The following is a 20,713-nucleotide window of genomic DNA, read 5'->3' as shown; positions in this document are numbered from 1 at the left end:
TAATAGGAAGAAGAATGATTAATATATTAACTTTATAGGGTACAATATACCCCTTTACTCCAAGGTATACAAATGATTTGAATGTGATTTCCAGACCATTGACCAAATTTACGCGTGGTTTAGTTTGTAAGTGAATCTTTTTGCGATAGGGTGTGTTTAGTTCTCACTCCATTAACATTTAATTATTATTATTTTAAAATATAAAACCATTTAATATGAATAAATCAAGCCGATGTAAGCAGTTATGTAGCATTCTGTGACTCTAAAATAATTCAAAATCCCTGAAATAGATATGCGTTTGGCTCTGCTTCAATGGAAGCGGTTAGATAACCGAGTGGACAATATGGAGGTCGTGACCAGAAAAATCGAAGCTGTCATGAAGGATCAAAAGCCGCGATTGATTTGCCTGCCCGAGCACTTCTCCAAAAAATCAGGCTATCACAGAGACCCCGAAACCGTCAAGGATGGATACTGCTCGCAACGACTTTCTGAGCTGGCCAGGAAACATGAAGTTTACATCGTGGGCGGGACCGTGCCAGAGAAGGGCAAGGACGATGCTGTTTACAGTATGTGCACCGTGTGGTCACCCAAGGGTCACCTGGTGGCGAAGTACCGCAAAGTGCACCTCTTCGACGTGAACGTCAAGGGCGGTATTACCTACTCGGAGTCCGCTAGGTTTACGCCGGGCAGTGAGTTCAGCATTTTTGAGGTGGACGGCCATAAAATCGGACTTGGTGTCTGTCACGACATTCGCTTCGAGGAGATGGCTCGCGTATATCGCAATGCGGGCTGCGAGATGATCATCTATCCGTCCGACTTTGCCGTTTACACGGGTCTCATTCACGTGGAACTCCTGCAGCGGTCACGCGCCAATGACAACCAGCTCTTCGTGGTGACCAGCTCACCAGCCAGGGATAATACCGAGAAACACGTTAGCTTTGCCCACTCCATGGTGGTCGATCCCTGGGCCAGGGTTCAGGCGTGTGCCGGCGAGGGCGAGGCTACTGTTGTGACGGACATCGATTTTTCCATGGTGGCGAAAGTGCGCGAGGAACTCCCAATCTACAGGCAACGTCGCCTGGATCTGTATCCGGATCAAGAATATTTAATATGAACTATATATTCGTAAAAGATAAGGGGGTGTCCATATATTACGTAATCACAATTTCGGCGATTTTTGACCCCCCCATGTAATCAATTCTTCATACAAATAAAATTGCTCTAGAGTAATCATTTCGTGAACCCCCCCTTCGCCCCCTAGATGATTACGTAATATATGTTTCAGAACAAATTATTGTATAGGACATACTTCTACGCAATGTTTTGCATAACACTTCACCCAAAAAGAATGGGTCTCAAAATAAGTTTCTTAATAATTAGCTGATTTAAAAATGTCTATTGGTTATAATAAATGCATTTCAAATAAAATGCGTTTTTAACATAAGCAATTTTGTCATTTGTGGGGGATATAAAACATTACATTTGAAACAAACACGTATTAACTTAGATTGTGTTTAAACAAAAAGTCAGAAAACTCTAACTTATAGAAGTTTGAATTTAAGCGTTCTACAATTGCTATGTTTAAAATAAGAAAATATTAAGCTGGGTGACAAAACATAATAGTAGGCGAGCCCTTGTAGATAAGAAGGGCGCTTAAACTGAAAAAAACAATCACTTCATAATCGTTATCTCTTAGACTTTTGATTGAAACTGTTAGAAATTGTGTCATATTAACAACTAAGTATAGTTGCCAAGCGATTTTGCAATCAGTTTAGATTGCCGGGCTTGCCACTCTCGCACTCTGAAATTTCTCACTCCTTTCCTCCTCACAAGGTGCAAGTCTTCCAACAAAAAGAAAAAGAAAGGAAGCTAGCTTCGGCCAGCCGAAGCTTATATACCTATTCCTTCCTATTAGTTTACAAATCGCAAAAATGTTAAATTTCCTATTATTTCTCATTTATTTTCCGATCGTTCCTATGACAGCTATTTAATATAGTAGTTAAATTTTTATCAAATTAAAATCGAAATTCCGAAATATTTAAAAAGAGTCATATCCTAGAGTAGAATAGAATACAATAAAAACCAATGAAGCAATAATTTACTTCCTATTATTTTACCATTAATTTTCCGATCGTTTCTATGGCAGCTATATGATATAGTCATCTGATTTTGAAACAAATTAATTCGAAATTCAAAACTAGATAAAAAATGGTATTTCCAAAAGTTGGAGGTTATATGTTAAAAAACATTCAAGATATATTTTTTTTTATTTTTTTTCTCGCATTTATACCTCTGGGATAGATATGATATAGGCTCGTTCCGACATATATGATTACTAACTGCAAAAGAAAGAATACTTTTGGAAAAGTTTAGCCGGATAGCTTTGCGTAGAAACAGACGGACAGACGGACATGGCTAGATCGACTCGTCTAGTGATGCTGATCAAGAATGTCGGAAACGCCTCCTTCACTGCGTTGCAAACTTCTGACTGAAATCATAATACCCTCTGCAAGGGTATAAAAAGAACAACTTTTTTCTTGCATTCTTTTTGAATACACAAAGTTTTTAACCGAGTGGGACAGGATTTATTTGCGCATGGCTAAGGATCTGAAAATACTCAGAGAGAGTATAAGGAACGACAATCTGTGTTGCGGAAATTAAATAAAATTAGGAACGTGAAGCCGATGAATCGACGAAATGGATTTACTATTAGTTAAAGCAAATTTATTTCATTTAATCAGTTTATAATTCGCTATTATCGCACCCAAAAATATCATTTTATGTAAAAGTATGTAGGTATATTTATTAACTAGATGTTACTGTGCATTTGGCAGTAAAATAACCGAATCGGCTTCTAAGCTCTTAAACTTCACTTTGATTATTTAATCCTTATTCATGAAATCCAACTTTGTTAAATATATTACACTGATAAAAAGTGATTTTACGTAAACATTGTTTTTCTAGTGAGGTGAGTTTAAACAGTTGTTTTTGACAGTAACGTATTTAAATGTAAGGGTGTTTCGATTTATAATTTTAATATTAGTTTAGTTGGGCATCAGTTCTAGATGATTTTACGATGACTTTGTCAGTTGCTTTCAAGGCTTCGAATTTTGTAATAGTATAAGCCAGGAACATATTTTGTTGATGTTTTAAAAAACGGTTAACTTGACATGAAATCTAACAGCGCTGCCACCTGCCATTTTTGGCGCCCATTTTCAAAGATACTCGATAAAATCCGATAAATTAGCATGGTCTCACTAAAATGTACCAAGGGTTAGCCGAGACACAAACTATATTCTGCGTTCATTTTCGCTGGACCGCACTGGTCACACTACGGTTTGACTACGTAACCCAAAACTAGAGGTGGAAGAAACAACGATATTTCTTGCCTGCTAAAACATCGGAAACTTCGATTGCTTCCCAACTCACCGCCCCCGCGATTCCGTTGGGGCTCTGTGTTTGTGTTCGTGTGTTCGCGTTGGCGCTGTCATCATCATATCGCATCGCTCCGTGCCAATTGTATACGTTTTTACCCCGCCAGCGAGTGTGTTTTGTCGCCCGCCGACCGCCCGGAGTTCAAACTTATCGCAAAGTTGCAAAGTGCCTTTAAAACAGTGCAACAAGTGGTTTTTACACTTTTTACAAGCCTTCAAAGTGCCTTACCGTTCACACACACACGCCTAACCTACCTGACCAGAGCGCATACGCATGTGTGTGTGTTACAGCAAAAATACCTAACTGCTTTCGTCGCAGTTTTTCTGCAAGTGTATTGGTTAATTGCGCCGAAAAAATGTTAAGCGGGGAAATTAATTGATGCCTAATTGAATTACGCTAGTGAAATACGAAAAATAAAACAAGTATCTGCCCTGATCGGAAGAGATCTGGTGAGAAATCCCCAACGCGAGGATCTGTATCGCGTATGTGTCAATTCGTTTATTTAAATATAGATTACAAGTGCACTTAAACAAACAGAAAAACAGGGGGAAAAAGAAAAACAAGTGATTAACTGGCTGGTAATTATAATTATAATATAACTGCTCTTTTTTCGCCCTCTCTTTTGCTTTTTGCATATTTCGAGAGCCTCTTTTTCCGCGTTTTCTCTCCGCAGATATTATTTTCCTTGGCTTTTATTGTTTTTACCTTTCTTTAGTCATCGTGCACTAGCTCCCTCCCTCTCTCTTCTAATAAGACTCTTCTTTTATATCGGTATGTCCGAAGTTTCTTGTTTTGCCACCTATACCACGGCACAATACCTGTGTAACACACACACGCACACACATTGTTGATTGGAATGTGTGCTGTTGCTGTTGCTGCCGTTCTCAATACATATTTGTTGTCAACGGTTTTCGCTTATCAATAGAGCAACAATAGCCACCAACACAGCTACACCTGAAATTCTTATTGGCTTCTGCAGCCCTCCTGTTGGATAATAGCAATGAGTGAGGAAATTAATAATGGAAAACAGTGAAGCTGTTTTTTCGCTGGCATTTTCCATTTCCGCTGCACCATCACCATCCACATTTTTAGCTTTCTGTGTCAATCACCTGTTCTGCAGCGCTGGCACTTTTCACATGCCAACCGGCAGAAGCAGCAGAAGCGGCAACAAACAAATTAAAACATGTTATATATAGCCAAAGCCCCGTCGAGGTGCCAACTTTTGATCGCCGATTCCCACCGAATTCCATTCGAAGAGTAGTCCAACGAAATCCCATTGTGCTTAGAGTCGTATTGCTACTAATCCCATGCAAATCCAAGTGGCGCGTTCCCATACAGTCGATCCTCGCTAACTTCGAAATCCTCTCCCATATTACGGATTAATAAACATCATTTAAAAGGCATAAGAATTGTTTATCACTTTTCTAACTGATAATAATCTTATAGCATATTTTTGTATTAACTATTTTTTTATTTTTATTATTTATGTTTATTTAAGGATGTGGATTAAAGTCATGTACGAAATATAAATAAACATAAAATGTTTAATAAATTACTTTAAAATTAGGAAAAATTAAATTTCATAGTGGTTACATATTTTGAGTTTTCCACCGATTTCTTGCCGAGTTTGCGATTTCGAAAATCGCTAGAAAACTCTTCAATGTTAACTTAATGTTAGAAAACGTCCTCTTCTTTTAACATTTTTGTGGAGGACATTTTTAACATCCACAAAAATGTTAACTTAACAGTCACGCTAACAGCGCAGTCAGCTGACCGAGTTCGCCTGTGTTTATAAACAACTGCCATTTGATTTCAAACTCTCGAGCGGCGCGCAAGGATATGCCGCAAGGATACGAAAGTCGCAGACCTCAAGAACGAACTCCTTCGTACGTGTGCCTTCGCCTGATTCTGTGCCTTTCAATTATTCACGAAGGAAAACAAAGTTTATGGCTCTGCAACTCCCCCGCCCACTTTTCCACTCTAGTTTTCCTTTTCGAATATTTTCAACTAGTGCAAGGCGAGCAACAAAAACAATGCAATAACATGAGACAAGTGTCGAGATAGAGAGTGAGCGAGAGAGGCAGAGAAGGAGAGAGCGACAGCAGCCGCTCAAGTGGCAAAGTGCAAATGTATTAAATAAATAAAGAAACGAAACGAAATGAAACTCAAGTGCACAGAAAGAAACATTTAGTTTAATATAAAACTTTAAAAAAATGTTGTCAGTTAAAAAATGTTTAGAGTTTCCATACATATCTTCAATCATTTAAAAGATTATATTTTAAAAATGATTTTTTATTAGCAAACTACATAGTACGACTTAAATCTTCGAGTTAGATAAAATCGAAATATGAAAGTGGAAGTATTTTTTCGCTGTGTGACTAAAATGTGTCTGCGGTTTGGCTAGTTTCTGCCCAGCCTTTCGGCCAGCTTTCTTGGCGCATTGCATAAGTGTTGGCCATTTCACCTCACTTACGCTCTCCCCCTCCTTTCCCGTCTCTCCGCAGATAAGCAGCCCGACGTGACGTACTCGTGTGGATTAATAATTGAGCAGATAGCCGGCAGATAGCGGATAGCAGAGACCAGATAGCAGATAGCAGATATAGGAGATATAGCTGAGCGGCCGGAGCAATGGAGTCCATGGAGTACGAGATGGCACGCAACATGACGCTGCTCTTCTTCCTGGAGCGGCTGCTGGACAAGGGCGAGCCCCGCACCGTCCACGATCTCTCCTGCCAGTTTGGCAACAAGGAGTTCACCAAGGAGATGCGACAAATCGCCGGGGGCAGTCAGTCGGGTAAGTTCAGTTGCAGTAAAACTTTGATAGAGTAAAATATTAGGAGAGACTATACTTTAAATCATATAGGAGATACTTGTAAAGTCCTTCAAAAGACACATACCTTTTATTTTATTCGTCCTAGGGCAAAGGTTAAAAAAAATGTCAATGTCACGGAATAGAAATCTCATAGAATTAAATTAAAAAATGTTTTTTCTTTAAAAAAAATCCATCCCTTTTAGGCAGACTAAAGTTAATTTTTTTCAACCATTAGTAAGTTTTTTATGTATTATTGAAAGAAGTTTTTCTTAAGAGACACTCACTTCTGAAGTTCCGTTTTTAAACTAAACCTAAAAAATACAAGTTTGAGAAAGCGGACCGTAAATACCATCACATTCAATCAGCTCTCATTTAAAATGTTGCCGGCTGAGCCTGGGAAATCGGAAACGTGTGCGGTGGAAAGCAATACTGGATACTGGACTCTTGTTCGGTTATTGAGCATACACATTTGTGCTATTTGTGCACCTGCGGGTCGTTGTTTGTCATAGTCGGCGATTGTGTTGTTGCTCCAGCCTTGTTGCATGTTGCCTTCGAGTGGTCGACGTCCAAGTGCACATGTCATTGCCGTTTCCATTGGCATTTTTCCACTGCCAGCGGGGAGTCTGCGGCAGCGCCGCCCCATTTTCCATCTCCCAGTTGATCTCTCAATGCCAAAACCACAAAAACATGCCAAGGGTTTATCGCTTTTCATTGCAGACGCCAAACTGCAATCGATAATGCACATGTTGTTGTCGGTTTTGGTCTCCCCCCATTTTGCTTTTTTCTGCAAGTGGTATGAGTATTATTTTACAACTGGTCTACGGAAAACATGGAAATAACTTGAGATTCTCAGCATACACGTGTTGTACTTCCATTGACAACCCGGCATATGAGAAACTTCAGGCCACGCTATTTATCAAAATGCACGGTTAACTCGAACGACTAAAAATAGCCGCAATAAAGAACTTTCGGTTTTTATAAATAGGTACCACTTAGCGCGGAGTTGGGAAGGTGCAATGCACTTTCCCTTCGCTAGAGATATGTGAAGACATTTGTTTGATGTTCTCACATGGGAGTGGAGAACAGAGGCGGGAACAGGAAATGGCAAACATTTGTTTACACCGCTCTCCAGGGCTTAATAGCAAATCATTTAGTTGTGGGGAATCATTATAGTCTTTAGTCAACTGGATTATCAAGTAAATTGAATGTACATAATGATCTTAGATTTAAATGCCGAGTGATGTTGGAATTTAAACAAATATTATATTTTGTTTTAAACGTTTTGATACTTTTATAAGTGATTTTCTATAACATTCTGAAGATTTATAAACTCCACTACCCAATTTGTCACATCATATACCTTGACAATAATTGCATTTACTACTTTTGCTTTTCACACTCTTTGACTTCACTAATTGCAACATGGAAACAAACATTTAACAAAATATTTATCGCATATCGCATATTTATCTCTGCCGCCAAGACAAATTGTGTTTACCTCGGGTGAGCAACATTTTCCGCTAAAATAGTTTAATCTATGACTTAAAGAGCCAGTTTTAGTTTTGGAAGTAAGAACGCAATAGAAAAAGTGGGGGTTATTCCGGAAAATATGCGCCAAACACGCAAATCACAGTTGGATTAGGAAAAAAACAGACTATCGAAAATGTTAAGGGGAAATGTCAAGGTCTGGTTTATAAATAGAAAAGCGTCAGATATGCCTGGTTGGATACAGCAAGTCCCTATCAAATATGTGATAAGGAGTTCCAATGGTCAATGGCAGCCCAATTTCACCCAATAATCCCTGTTTTCAACCCACTGGGACTGACCCAAAATCCTATAAACATATTTTATGCCTCTTCAATTTTGTCAACGTGTTGTTTGCCAACTTGTAAGCCGTTAAAGCCTGCTATACCCCTGCGAATGCCGCCCACAATAGACCCATCCAAGTCGCCCATTATGTGGTTTTTGGTCAGAAGCAGAAGCGGAAAGGGGAAAAGGCGGAAACTTTGTAATAGAAAAGTGTCGATTACGTGACAAAAATGTTCAATTGAATTTCAATAAAATTGCATGATATTCTAGAGACTTGAGCACCATATCCATTTGTTGCTTCAATAATAAATGGAGGTGTGTGTGTGCATATTCCCCAGCGATTGATGAGGGTTCTCCACAAAAAAAGCCATTGAGAAAACATTTTTGGGAAATTAACGTCAAGAGCAATTTTCTAGCCGGGGAGAAATTTAAACGCTGCCCAAACTTCTATTGGGTTAGACAAACAGTTTGAAGACTTTGCTGAGCTGTGCCCTCGTTAATGGGAAACTTAAATTTCGCTGCTAATTTAACGGCCAGCAAGAAATAAACACGACCATTTAGCCTCACTTTATCGTTTTGCCATTTTGAGTTGCCAGCGGCTTTGAATAATTGTACAAACAAAATGGGAAAAATAGAAATAAATATACGAAAAAAAACACACACACCAAAACAGGCCAAGCCTTTTGCGAAGGTTTTTTTTCTGCAACTGTTTTTCTGTGTGTGTTTATTTTGTTCGCTTTGCGTAATCGATTGCCAAAGCAAAAACACAAGCAACACAAGCCAAAATTGTCAAAGCAAATGAAATACATACTTGAGCTACACAGAAATCAATTTAAAAACAAGAGGGAACGTTATAGTCGGGTGCCCCGACTATCAGATACCCGTTACTCAGGTAAAGGGAGTGCGAGGGAGATGGAGATAGAGATAGAAAACGTTGATCACGCATAACTTTTTAACGAATGGTCCGATTTGAAAAATTTCTTCTACATTTCGATAGGTATTGATAAACACAATAAAACTGCATTTTTACTTTTCCAAAATATTAAAATTTTTAAAATCGTATATAAGCGATGGTGGGCGTTAGAGGGGGCGTGGCACCATTTTGAAACAAACTTGCGCTGCGTAGGAATTCCTAGAATCTGCATGCAAAATGCCAATCTTCTAGCTTCTATAGTTTCCGAGATCTCAGCGTTCATACGGACAGACGGACAGACAGACAGACAGACAGACGGACAGACGGACAGACGGACATGGCTAGATCGACTCGGCTAGTGATCCTGATCAAGAATATATATACTTTATGGGGTCGGAAACGCTTCCTTCTACCTGTTACATACTTTTGCACGAATCTAGTATACCCTTTTACTCTACGAGTAACGGGTATAACAAGAGAGAACGCTATAGTCGGGTGCCCCGACTATCAGATACCCGTTACTCAGCTAAAGGGAGTGCGAAAGAGATGGAGAAAAACTTTGATCCGCCGTAACTTTTTAACGAATGGTCCGATTTAAAAAATTTCTTCTACATTTCGATAGGTATTGATAAACACAATAAAACTGCATTTTTACTTTTCCAAAATATTGAAATTTTTAAAATCGTATATATGCGATTGTGGGCGTTAGAGGGGGCGTGGCACCCTTTTGAAACAAACTTGCGCTGCGTAGGAACTCCTAGAATCTGCATGCAAAATGTCAATCTTCTAGCTTTTATAGTTTCCGAGATCTCAGCGTTCATACGGACAGACGGACAGACAGACAGGCAGACAGACAGACAGACAGACAGACAGACAGACAGACAGACGGACAGACGGACATGGCTAGATCGACTCGGCTAGTGATCCTGATCAAGAATATATATACTTTATGGGGTCGGAAACGCTTCCTTCTACCTGTTACATACTTTTGCACGAATACAATATACCCTTTTACTCTACGAGTAACGGGTATAACTAACGATTGGATAGAGTTATTCGGCTAAGGACAAAGGCATGTTAAATTTAAAGGAAGCTTTAAACTCTGATTTGCTATACGATTTCAAAATTGAAAACCTACTTTAAATTTATTATACGGATGAGGAAACGGAATATTTGTTATAAAAGAACGGAAATAATTCGTAATGCTGTTGGTCATTTAGCCTGATGACAAATTGATAACAGAACCTTATACCTAAATTTTTTCTGATTATTTATTGAATGATTAGCCGATCGATCTGTCAATGGAAAGCAGCTCCTTTCGCTTGAACCTTCTGCATTTACGTTACGCATTTCAATTTCTGACGTTGTCGTAAATTTAACGATTTTATGTCGGCTGGAGGAAATCCTTTAACGCCTGCCAGCCGGTGCTTCTTAACCCCCGAAACCCCCTTAGCCCAACCAAGCCCCCTCGGAATTCCCAGGCATTGCGTGTGTGCAGCCAAGGTTTTTATGCTTTACTTTTAGTTAACTTTCCGTTTCTCGAGGAAAATGGAAGTCGCATTGATTTTTGACATTAATTGCAAAAGGCGAAACATTTCGTTTATGCTGAAAGTGAATGTGCTGCTCATTACTTGTGAACTTTGTGCCATTTGTTTCTAATTGATTGGTAACTGTTTTGACGTCCTAGATGAGGTGGAACTAATGAGTTCCTAATGAAGTCACGACTCCAAGGAGTCGCCATCCCCCTTTAAGGCTGCCATCTCTCTATTTCCCAACCCCTTGTGTGAGTCATAAAATCCCCGAGTTTACGGCCAGGCATAACCCTTTACCTGGATGTTCACTTACATTTCGATTCACAACATCCCGGGGAAATGTTTTCGTTTTCTTCAATAAGCGGAGAGGCATAAATATACATAAATTTATGGCGAGTGTCCTCGGTGCATTTGAAAATTGCCACCGCAAAAAATGTGTCCAAGTGGGTCGAGCCGTAAAATGTGGCACCCCGACCCCCTCAAACAGGCCGCAACACCTGCTCCACATCCCGAGAAAATCGGTGGTCGGTGGGCGGAAGGTGTAGCCAAAATGGTTTGCTTGCCAAGAATTGCGGCTAAGCACACAGACAAATATTGGCCCGCCAAGTGGCCGACTTGTAGATATTTGCACATTACATTACATATTCGGGCTTCGATAAATATTAATATTGAAATGCCATGAACTTCGATTTGCGGCGTCAGTTGTGCTCCACAAATTTCAATTTCTCTAAGTAAACATAAATGTGAATTACGCTCGAAAGGATTTGCCGCTCTAACCTTTTTTTGGTCCTACGGGGGTGGTGGAAATTACTAGCCATTTGTCAGTTTTGTGGCTCATTTGGCAGCTGGAAAATGGGATAACGAGATGTTTACTCGGGGATTACTTGACGATTGACTTGCCAAATCCGCTGGCAAATGCCTTGCATAATGCCAGTCCGATTCGATTAATCAACGTTCGTTTTCCTTATGCGACTTTACAGTCGAGTTATGTCAAATGCAATTGAATTAATTTATGTCTGGCATTATGAGGCTGAGTTGTGTCTTCCTCGCTGACACGCAACGTCCCCCGTAAAGACCCCTGATCTATCCATCGCAGCGCGTTTGTCTTGTCACGTCATATTACCCAAAACCAAACAATAGTGAGCACAACAGATGGAAATGTGGGCGGTGGGGGTGGCGATACTATGGGACATATGGAGTCGAGACCTCATCGCATTCCTACCAATTGCGGATGATGAGCTGGAAGTGGAAGTGGCAGTGGAGGGTTGGGCTCCGTCAATGGGTGTCCCGTTTTGGGCCGACGGCAGCAGTCAGTCAGTCAGCAAGTACGAGTATGACCTGATTTATCAAATAAATGGTTCGCTAGCTCGCTCGGTCGTTTTGCACGGCTTGAGTGCATTCACTTTTCATTCGGTTGGGCTTACACTGGAACAAATTTTATTTTTATTCTAATAAAAACCACAAAATTACAAAGGCTAGGGATCTATCGTCTTTAGTTCACTGAAGTAACTACACTATCCAGGGAAATATTCAATGAAATGAATAGTTTATTGCTCGTTTTATTGTTTAATCTTTGAATATTGTCGATCTATAATAAAGGTTATTTTATATATACTTTTTAATATTATCAGATGAGAATTCTCATTGAATTTTTTTGTAATTAAAATTAAGTTTCCATAACCATCTGCTACCAAAAATAAATAAACAAAACTACAAATCAAGTCTTTCAGTGCGCACCCACAAAGTCAAAACTCCCACAGTCCTTCCCCCATTCATGTAATTGTAAACTAACTTTGAATCCAGAAACTTTTGCCAACTTTACAAACCAAATCAACAACATAGAAACAGGCAGCAGCACAAAGCACACATGATTATTCATTCGTAGGCATCTACATATGGCACATGCATATGAATGTAAGCCCGTCATTTGATGGTTATGCGATTAAACAATGTTGTTAATTATGGGAATCCAGTCACATGTTTCCCGCTGATATGCACGAGCCAGAGAAAAGTTTTCACAATCCAGTTGTTGGAGTTGAGAGTTGAAACTATGTGGAGACAACCATTATATTCCCGGGAATTCATCGACTACAATAAGTACTTACGCGTCTTGGCGCAATTTCAGAGTTGACACATTGAAAGTAAATTAATTAAGCTGGCGCTGTTGCAACAGTTTTACTGCATTAACCACTCACTCGCAACCCATCGCAGCACCCACTAATGGTCCACCCTAATTATAATTGACGTCTTTTGCTCCCCCGCTTGACAGGTCTGAAGAAATTTCTCGCCCAATACCCGGCAATATTTCTGGTCGACGGTGATTATGTCCAGGTGAACGCCTATCAGCACCATAACGCGGATGACGGCGGCTGCGGGGGCAAGCGGGATTACATCCAAGAGGCTAAAGACTACTTCAAGAACAAGATGCTGCAGTACGGCTCGGCTGCCGAGGTCCCTGTTCGCAGTCTCCTGGGCCACAGGTCGCAGGCGTCGCCGCAAGTGCGCCACATATCGGGTGAGTCTGAAGTGGATAATTGGATAAAAGTTTACAATCACGGTTGCCACTCAAAAAAAGGAAAATTCCTAACTGAGCAAATTGCAATAGACAGTTGTTTTTAAGCAATTTATATGATTTCGTTGTCCATTGTGCCGTGGAAAATAGTTGAACACATCAGAAACCATTTAGCCCCGACTGATTGACATATTTATACCATAAAAAACTTCCTAGAATGTCAACAAAAATCCTACGATCCTACAGAGTTTGGCACTCTCAGTTGCAGACCGAAATGAAAGAGGTTTAACTTAATTATACCAATTTTTATACCCTTGCAGAGGGTATTATGATTTCAGTCAGAAGTTTGCAACGCAGTGAAGGAGACGTTTCCGACCCCATAAAGTATATATATTCTTGATCAGCATCGCATCGAGTCGATATAGCCATGTCCGTCTGTCCGTCTGTCTGTTTCTACGCAAACTAGTCTCTCGGTTTTTGAGCTATCGGGATGAAACTTTCCCAAAAGTCTTTTTTCTATTGCAGGTACACCCAAAAAAAAGTAGTCATCAATATGCCCCTATTTAGGTGTCAATGTGACACTATTGAGTGGAAAAAAATCTTTGATCCGAACGTCATTAAATTGACCCTATTCTGGTGTCACTTTAATACTTTCGAAAATATTAATTTGACCCTTTTTGGTGTCAAAGAGCCACTAGCCGGTGTCATTTTCTTAGTATTAAATAAAATTTGACATTTGCTTGAAAGCTCCTGTAACCATTCTGCCATGGGAAAAATTAATATGGGCATGGCTCAGGGGCCAAGGCGCTAGGTTCTGATATTATTTTGTGCTCGGGGGAACGAGGTTCGAATCCCGCTCGCAACACCATTATTTTTTTTTTTTTATCAGTAATCTAACACAACTTAACATTTTTGTTCTTAAAATGATACATTTGCATTTTAAAAACTTTTTACCTACTCTGATTTATCTGGGTTTCGAACCGGGGACCTCTCGCATCAGAGGCAGACGCCTTACCAACTGGGCCATCGAACCATTTTGCGCGCGAGCGAACTCTTGACAAGTATAAACGAAATCAATACTAGAGTAAAACATCGCCGAACTTCGAACTTCGAAAATCAAAAATGATAATTATTGGGATCGAAGTGAACCTAGTTTTATCAAAATGACACTATTTAGTATCAAATACGATTTTTCTGAAAACGCGGTGTACTTTTGACACTCATTTGGGAGCAAATTGACCCCAAAAATTTGATCCTAGGGGCAGTGTCATTTTAACCCACAGTTATTAAATTGACACTCAGGATTTTTTTTTTGGGTGTAGTATATATGTCGGAACCGACCGGATCGGACAACTATATCTTAAAGCTCCCATAGGAACGATCGGAAAAAAAAAACGTTAAAAAATTCTAGCTTCGGTGTTTTTTCAAGTATTACCTTCTACTCTTGGAAATATTATTTTTCATATATTTCTGAATTTCGAATTAAATATTTTAAAAATCGGATCACTATATCATATAGCTGCCATAGGAACGGTCGAAAAATTAAGAGGAAAACTAATTATATCTTTGTTGATTTTTATTACATTCTCTTCTACTCTGGGATATGACTATTTTTAAATATTTCCGAATTTCGATTTTAGTTTTAAAAAGATCGAACTACTATATCATATAGCTGCCATAGAAACGATCGAAAAATTAATGTAAAATAATAGGAAATTTAACATTTTTGCGATTTGTAAATTAATAGGAATAATCTGCAAGGGTATATAAGCTTCGGCAAGCCGAAGCTAGCTTTCTTTCTTGTTAGTCAATGCAATGGTTGAGCTGTTCAAATCAATTTGGAAACAGAAGCACATTCAAACATCGACATTGGTCGCTTAATTTCTCGCACGTCAACAAAAAATCGTAAGCTCATGAACTACAGAGTTTTACGCTCGCAGTGGCCAACCAAAATGGAAGAGCTTAAACTGAATTATTCCAACTTTTGGTGTATGGTTGAGCCTCACGGCTCTGATAAAATCAATTTTGAAACAAAAGTACATTTAAACATTAGTATTTTTCTTAAAAATTTAAATCTTAAATCCTAATTATTAAATCTTTCTTTATCAAGAAATTTGTAAAAACTTTTAAATTTGTAAAAACTTACTTTGTTTTAGAGGTCTCAACCGCAATTGTACATATTTATCAGAAGACCCCGCTAATTCTCTTCATTTTCCGCCCAGGTCAACACATCAAGGAGTTCACTGACTTTCTGATGAAGCACACGGATACCTTCAAGGTGACGGACGACTATGTGATGCTGGTGGGCTGCGAGAACATGACGGATCTGCCGGCGCGGGATCGCCTCCACCTGCCGCAATCGAACATCGACACCCGGGGAACGCAACAGATGCTCGATTTCTTTGCCCAGTGCATCGAGGTCAAGGGGCCGTTGCTGGTGGATCAACTGTTCCATCTGCTGACCACCAACTTTCCGCAGGACCAGTGGCTGCGCATGTTCAAGACGCCGGGCGATCTGAGCTCGTTTCTCAAGCTCTTTGCGGACTGCTTTCACATACAGGCCAATCTAGTCACGCTGCTGCAGAAGCCTAAGCTCAGCGATACGCACATCCAGCAGGCACAGGCTCAGACGCGGGAGCAGTTCAATGCGCTGAACAATAATAATAGTGCCAGCACTCGAAAGCAGGAATCGGGAACTGGAGTTGGAGGAGGAGCTGGAGGAGTGGGAGCCATCAGTTCGGTGCAGCAGAGATTGCAATCGCCGGCTCTGCGGAGTAATGGTCACACGAACAACAATAACGGAAGCAATGGCAGTAATAATAACAACAACAGCATAGCTTGCCCCAATTTCAAGCTGAATGCGCCCGTTTCGAATGTTATGGGTCAGAGCCAAAGCTTTGGGCAGCCGAAATCGGAGCCAAGCTCTGGCTTCGACAGCTATGTGCCCATGTCGGAGCTGAAGCTGGAGAATCTGTGCGAGAACAACTATCCCAGTGCGAACACCTGCTACGGGCCCATTAATAACTCAGCCCAACAGCAACTGCAGACGCAGCAGCAGCAGCAGCCACTGCAGACGACACAGAATCCGGCCGAGCAGCGGCTGAATAGTGTTAACCAAACCCTCAAGCAACGCATCAACACCTTAGTTATACGGACGCTGGCCGAAAATCTGGAGAAGGATAAGCAATCGCTGGCCAATCAGCAGGTGGGGTCAACTTCCCCGCACGCCAGTCCCGTGCATTCCATTGCCAATTCGAGTTCTAACCAAAATGCCAGTACGGCGGCAAACAACGCCAATAGCAACTCGAGTTCCAATCCGAATCCGAACAATGCCAACCACTCACCTAGTCATAGTTACTTTGTCGGCGACACCTGGAAGATAAAGGTGCTGCAGAACACCACGGTGATAGCGAATGTCAAGCAATCGGTGTTCGTTACCGACATCATACTCAAGTACGCGGCCAAGAACGAGAACATAGTGGTCTCCCTGGACTGCGAGGGCATTAATCTGGGCCTCAAGGGCGAGATCACCTTGATTGAGATCGGAACAACGCGCGGCGAAGCCTTTTTGTTCGATGTGCAATCCTGCCCGGCAATGGTCAGCGATGGAGGTCTTAAGACCGTGCTGGAGCACGACCAGGTGATCAAGGTGATACACGACTGCCGCAACGATGCTGCCAACTTGTACCTGCAGTTTGGCATTCTGCTGCGAAATGTGTTCGACACACAGGCCGCACATGCCATCCTGCAGTATCAGGAGAGCGGCAAGCAGGTCTACAAGGCCAAGTACATATCGCTGAACTCGCTGTGCGAGCAGTACAACGCCCCCTGCAATCCCATTAAGGATCAGCTGAAGCAGATCTACCGAAGGGATCAGAAGTTCTGGGCCAAGCGACCGCTCACGCGGGAAATGATGCTGTACGCAGCGGGAGATGTCCTGGTGCTGATTCACGACCAGTTATTTGGGAATCTGGCACGGCAAATAAAGTCGGAGAATCGAGCCCTATTTTCGGAGCTGTGCACCGAGCAGATACTCATGCAGATCAAGCCCAACGAGGTGAAGATACGCAAGAAGCAGCGAAAGGTCAGCACCGAGGTGTCCGATCTAAAGCAGAAGTTGGCCCAGACCAGCAAGAGCATTGTGCTCTCGAATCGCGAGATACGCCTGCTGCGGTAAGTTAAGCTTTGAGTTCATTTAAGTCATTTATTTAACTTGCTTATAACCCACAGCTATATGGATCTGACTGAGGACGAGAAGGAGCGCCTCAAGGGCTACTACAAGGTGGCCAAAAAGCTGGAGAAAATGGAGTCCGCCGGCAATCCCAACAAGTGGGTTAATTCAATTCCAAAATATCCAAGATCCAACTTTAATTTCTATTTACACCCTCAGAGACCAAAGTGACTCGGAGGATGAGCCAGAGCCAAATGAGAACGACACATTTCCCAGCCTGGATTCGGTGCCCTCGGACAACTCGCTATCCGGCACTTTTTCGCCACGCTTCAGTTCGGAGCCACCCAGTCTCACTGAATCTATGCAAATGCTGGAAGAGATTCTGCAGAACAAGTCCATGGATCGCATAGCACGTATTGATAAGCTGGAGGCCATTCTGACGACTGCCACTTCGCTGCCATGTGAACAAGTAAGTTAATCAAAAACTTTTCAAATGTCAGCTCGATTAATCGTTTTATATCTATAGATTATATCGTCGAATTCCATGCAAGAGCAATTGGGATCGAGCATTGCAACCACCGAGAATCTGCAAATTATTCGCGAAAAATCCAAAAAGTTAGTACCTAGTTTTGTGTAGTGCTCCCTTGAATGATAAATATTTAAATCCTTTACTTACAGCATCAAGAACTGCAATTGCCAGGGCGAGCGCAGTGTGACGCCCATTCTGCGAACGACTGACAAAAGAGTGGTGAAGCTTGTGGATGCCGAATCGCAGACACTGAGCACCGGAGACGTGGTCATCACCAAGATCTTCTTCCAGGACGAGCATGAGCGGGCTAAGGAGGCGGCCCTGCTGAGCAGCTCGCCCACGAAGCGGGTGTCTCCCACATAAACATTTCAACCTTCGAACAATGATTCCTAACAAGCAAAGCGCAGACATATTACGTATTATTATTTTGTTTTTTAATAGTTGAGCGGCTCGACAGTGGGCTTCTCGACGCTTTAACGACTATGCAATAACTTTCATACCCAATTGAGAAGCAATATATTTTGTGCCTAGATGTTGAACATTGCAATAACAATAATATATGATTTACCAATTGTTAATTACTCGCCTCCGGCTCGGATTTTTTTATATATTTCAATCGACGAACCTTGGCGAAGCAGTCTGAATCCCTCTTCTCAGAACATGGACTTGCCACTGAGAATCTTTGCGGAATTCAATGGGGCTTACGAATCACGAGCTGCGCCAAACAATCATTAAAAATGTATCTGTTAATTGACTTGTAGAGCACTCTGCTATTAATTGTAATAATGGAATTTTAATTAAATCCGCCTTGGACCAATGTGTATTAAATCCAAATGAAATTATTAAATGCAATTCAGTTTTCTAGAGGTTTCCTAATATCTTTGTCGCCATATCAAAAGTGAACTTATTGTATTTTAACCATAATACTTTGTAAACCGAATCGATTATTCAACTCAATTTAAGTTTAACCAAACCATCATCTTAAAAATTAACATAAAATTGTGTAGTCAATCTAAGTAAATGAGAATTAATTGTAATGGAAAGAATACTGAAATGGTACGATTATAAATTATATAACTAATTGAATAAAACGTGTATATACCAATATCAAAAGCGTATTTAAGTGACTTGTTTCCAGAAAATAGAGGATTTAGTTTTTTTTTAGGAGCCCCTTTATTAGACACCAAACACCAAGAAGTTAAAAACACTTATAATTTGTGCTTATATACTAGTAATACAAGTAAAAGCGAAGATCAGGTTCTCCAAAGTATAGCAGTTATCCTGATCTATCTATAGAGCATTAATTATGTAGTTGGTAAATAGTATGTTTTTTTCTCATAGTGAATATTCTGGTTTAAATTTTTTAGCCATGTAAAATTAGAGTTACTTTTATTTGTCATTCATTTGGGATTTTAGGTTGGTGCTCTCTTGTCGATTGTGTTCAACCTTCTTATAAATGGAATTGAAAGGTTTATGATTTAGACATGATTAAAGTAGACATTAAGAATCGACGGATACAACAATTTTCAGCTTGCAATTGTTTGATATAAAGTTACATAAATGTGTAAATACTAAATGTAAAACAGTAAATTTGATTTATTTTAAATATTTTTCGTTTTGTATATTTTTGTTTAACTCTATGAAGAGCAAATGCTCATAAATATGACACTCAATATTTAAATTTAACGTGCAATTGCATTTACCTTTTCAAACACACATAATATTAAATTCGATTACTTTTTCTGTGTTTAAACAGCCTTATTGAGCTTTTGTTACTGTAGAACAGTATTGTATAGTATAGTTTTCACCCACAAGTTACACTCACCGTTCCAAAAATGCAAGAACATGTAAAGTGAATTTCGTTAATCAGTGGAGTTGGGAGATATTGCCTAAGCCAAATATATATACTCGTTTTATGTACTTAATTATTTGCAAAGGAATACAAGTATATGTATATATATTTGGTAAAATCACATCTTTGAATTGCCGGAGCTCGCTAGTTATATGTACAATTGGATCTAACTCGCTTGATTGGCCTGTGAACAATTGGAGGTTGCACGATGTATTAAAATCGTTTGCTTGTATAGTTATTTGAAGGTTGTACACTTAGATTTAGATTTAGTAAATTTTACATCTTCACAACCAGAAGCGAACAGAGTAATTATTTCAATATTGCAGTACTAAACAATTTTCTATATTATGCTGGCAAAATGCGAAATATTCCCGCATTCTACAGTTTCTCACGCTTAATACAAAGTCCGAAACGCCACAAAACATTTTGAATTCGTACAATAAATTGAGTTACGTCAGACTATTATATTTAACAAGATCCTTAATAAGCTAGTATAAATTTTCACTTAAATATTTCGATTCGATTTCGGGCGAAACCTGCATCTCGACAAAAATGTCAAATATATCTACATAAATGCAAAAAGGTACTATATGAAACAGTTGATTTCTTTATCTAACCGATGTGCGTACCTCTGCTTAACCAATATTTCAACTTGGAAATGGAAAAGTGGCAAAGAAAGACCAATGAAGCTGAAGGAAATAGATTTAGTAGAGCTGAAGTGATCATCAGTTTTGGCTAATCCAGATGGTTGCCATATTATTTAAAAGCTCTTATAACCTAAGGTAAATATATTTTAAATTCGTACGTTTGTGATTGAATTCTAAGCTTAGCTCTGTGTGTGTATTCATTGATATTTGCCCTTACAGCTTAAATATCGAATTTAAAATCGTGGACATTGTATGCGTTACAATTATTTTAGATGTGGTACACACATTACAGTCATTGTTAGTTTATTTTAAATACTTTTAATATGTTTGCGGTTGAATTCTTAGCTTACCTCTGTGTGTGTATTTATTGATATTTGCCCTTATAGCCCAAATATCGAATTTAAAATCGTGGACATTGAATGCCTTACAAATATTTTAGATGCGATACACACATAACAGTCACTGGTTAGTTTATTTAAAATACTATCAAAATAGACACAT

The 20,713-nt window shown here is 39.9% G+C and overlaps 1 protein-coding gene, 1 long non-coding RNA gene and 1 pseudogene across 3 annotated transcripts; 2 read left to right on the top strand and 1 right to left on the bottom strand.

Moving 5' to 3' along the window:
• Positions 1 to 296: 296 nt before the first annotated feature.
• LOC108061380 (omega-amidase NIT2 pseudogene) lies at positions 297 to 1,299 on the top strand (annotated as a pseudogene).
• Positions 1,300 to 3,449: 2,150 nt separating this feature from the next.
• Positions 3,450 to 18,820, top strand: egl (Egl_like_exo domain-containing protein). 2 transcript variants are annotated; one of them, XM_070212803.1, is made up of 8 exons: positions 3,450 to 3,917; positions 5,940 to 6,229; positions 12,771 to 13,016; positions 15,236 to 17,186; positions 17,244 to 17,342; positions 17,404 to 17,653; positions 17,711 to 17,799; positions 17,863 to 18,820. In XM_070212803.1, the coding sequence occupies exons 2-8, from the start codon at positions 6,064 to 6,066 to the stop codon at positions 18,074 to 18,076; spliced, it is 3,015 nt and encodes a 1,004-aa protein (XP_070068904.1). In that variant the 5' UTR covers positions 3,450 to 3,917; positions 5,940 to 6,063; the 3' UTR covers positions 18,077 to 18,820. The 2 variants fall into 2 exon arrangements, with proteins under 2 accessions (XP_070068904.1, XP_017003060.3); XM_017147571.3 differs by having other exon boundaries at positions 3,450 to 4,013.
• On the bottom strand, positions 12,124 to 15,300 carry LOC138912324 (uncharacterized). The gene is made up of 3 exons (XR_011417846.1): positions 15,160 to 15,300; positions 12,607 to 13,022; positions 12,124 to 12,549 (listed from the first exon to the last, which is right to left on the bottom strand). It is a non-coding gene; the product is annotated as an uncharacterized lncRNA (long non-coding RNA).
• Positions 18,821 to 20,713: the final 1,893 nt, after the last annotated feature.

The sequence above is a fragment of the Drosophila takahashii genome, chromosome 2R (assembly GCF_030179915.1).
Source record: "Drosophila takahashii strain IR98-3 E-12201 chromosome 2R, DtakHiC1v2, whole genome shotgun sequence".
Classification (NCBI taxonomy): domain Eukaryota; kingdom Metazoa; phylum Arthropoda; class Insecta; order Diptera; family Drosophilidae; genus Drosophila; species Drosophila takahashii.
Note: the sequence above shows the minus strand (reverse complement) of the source record. Positions and strands in the feature narration are given on the sequence as shown.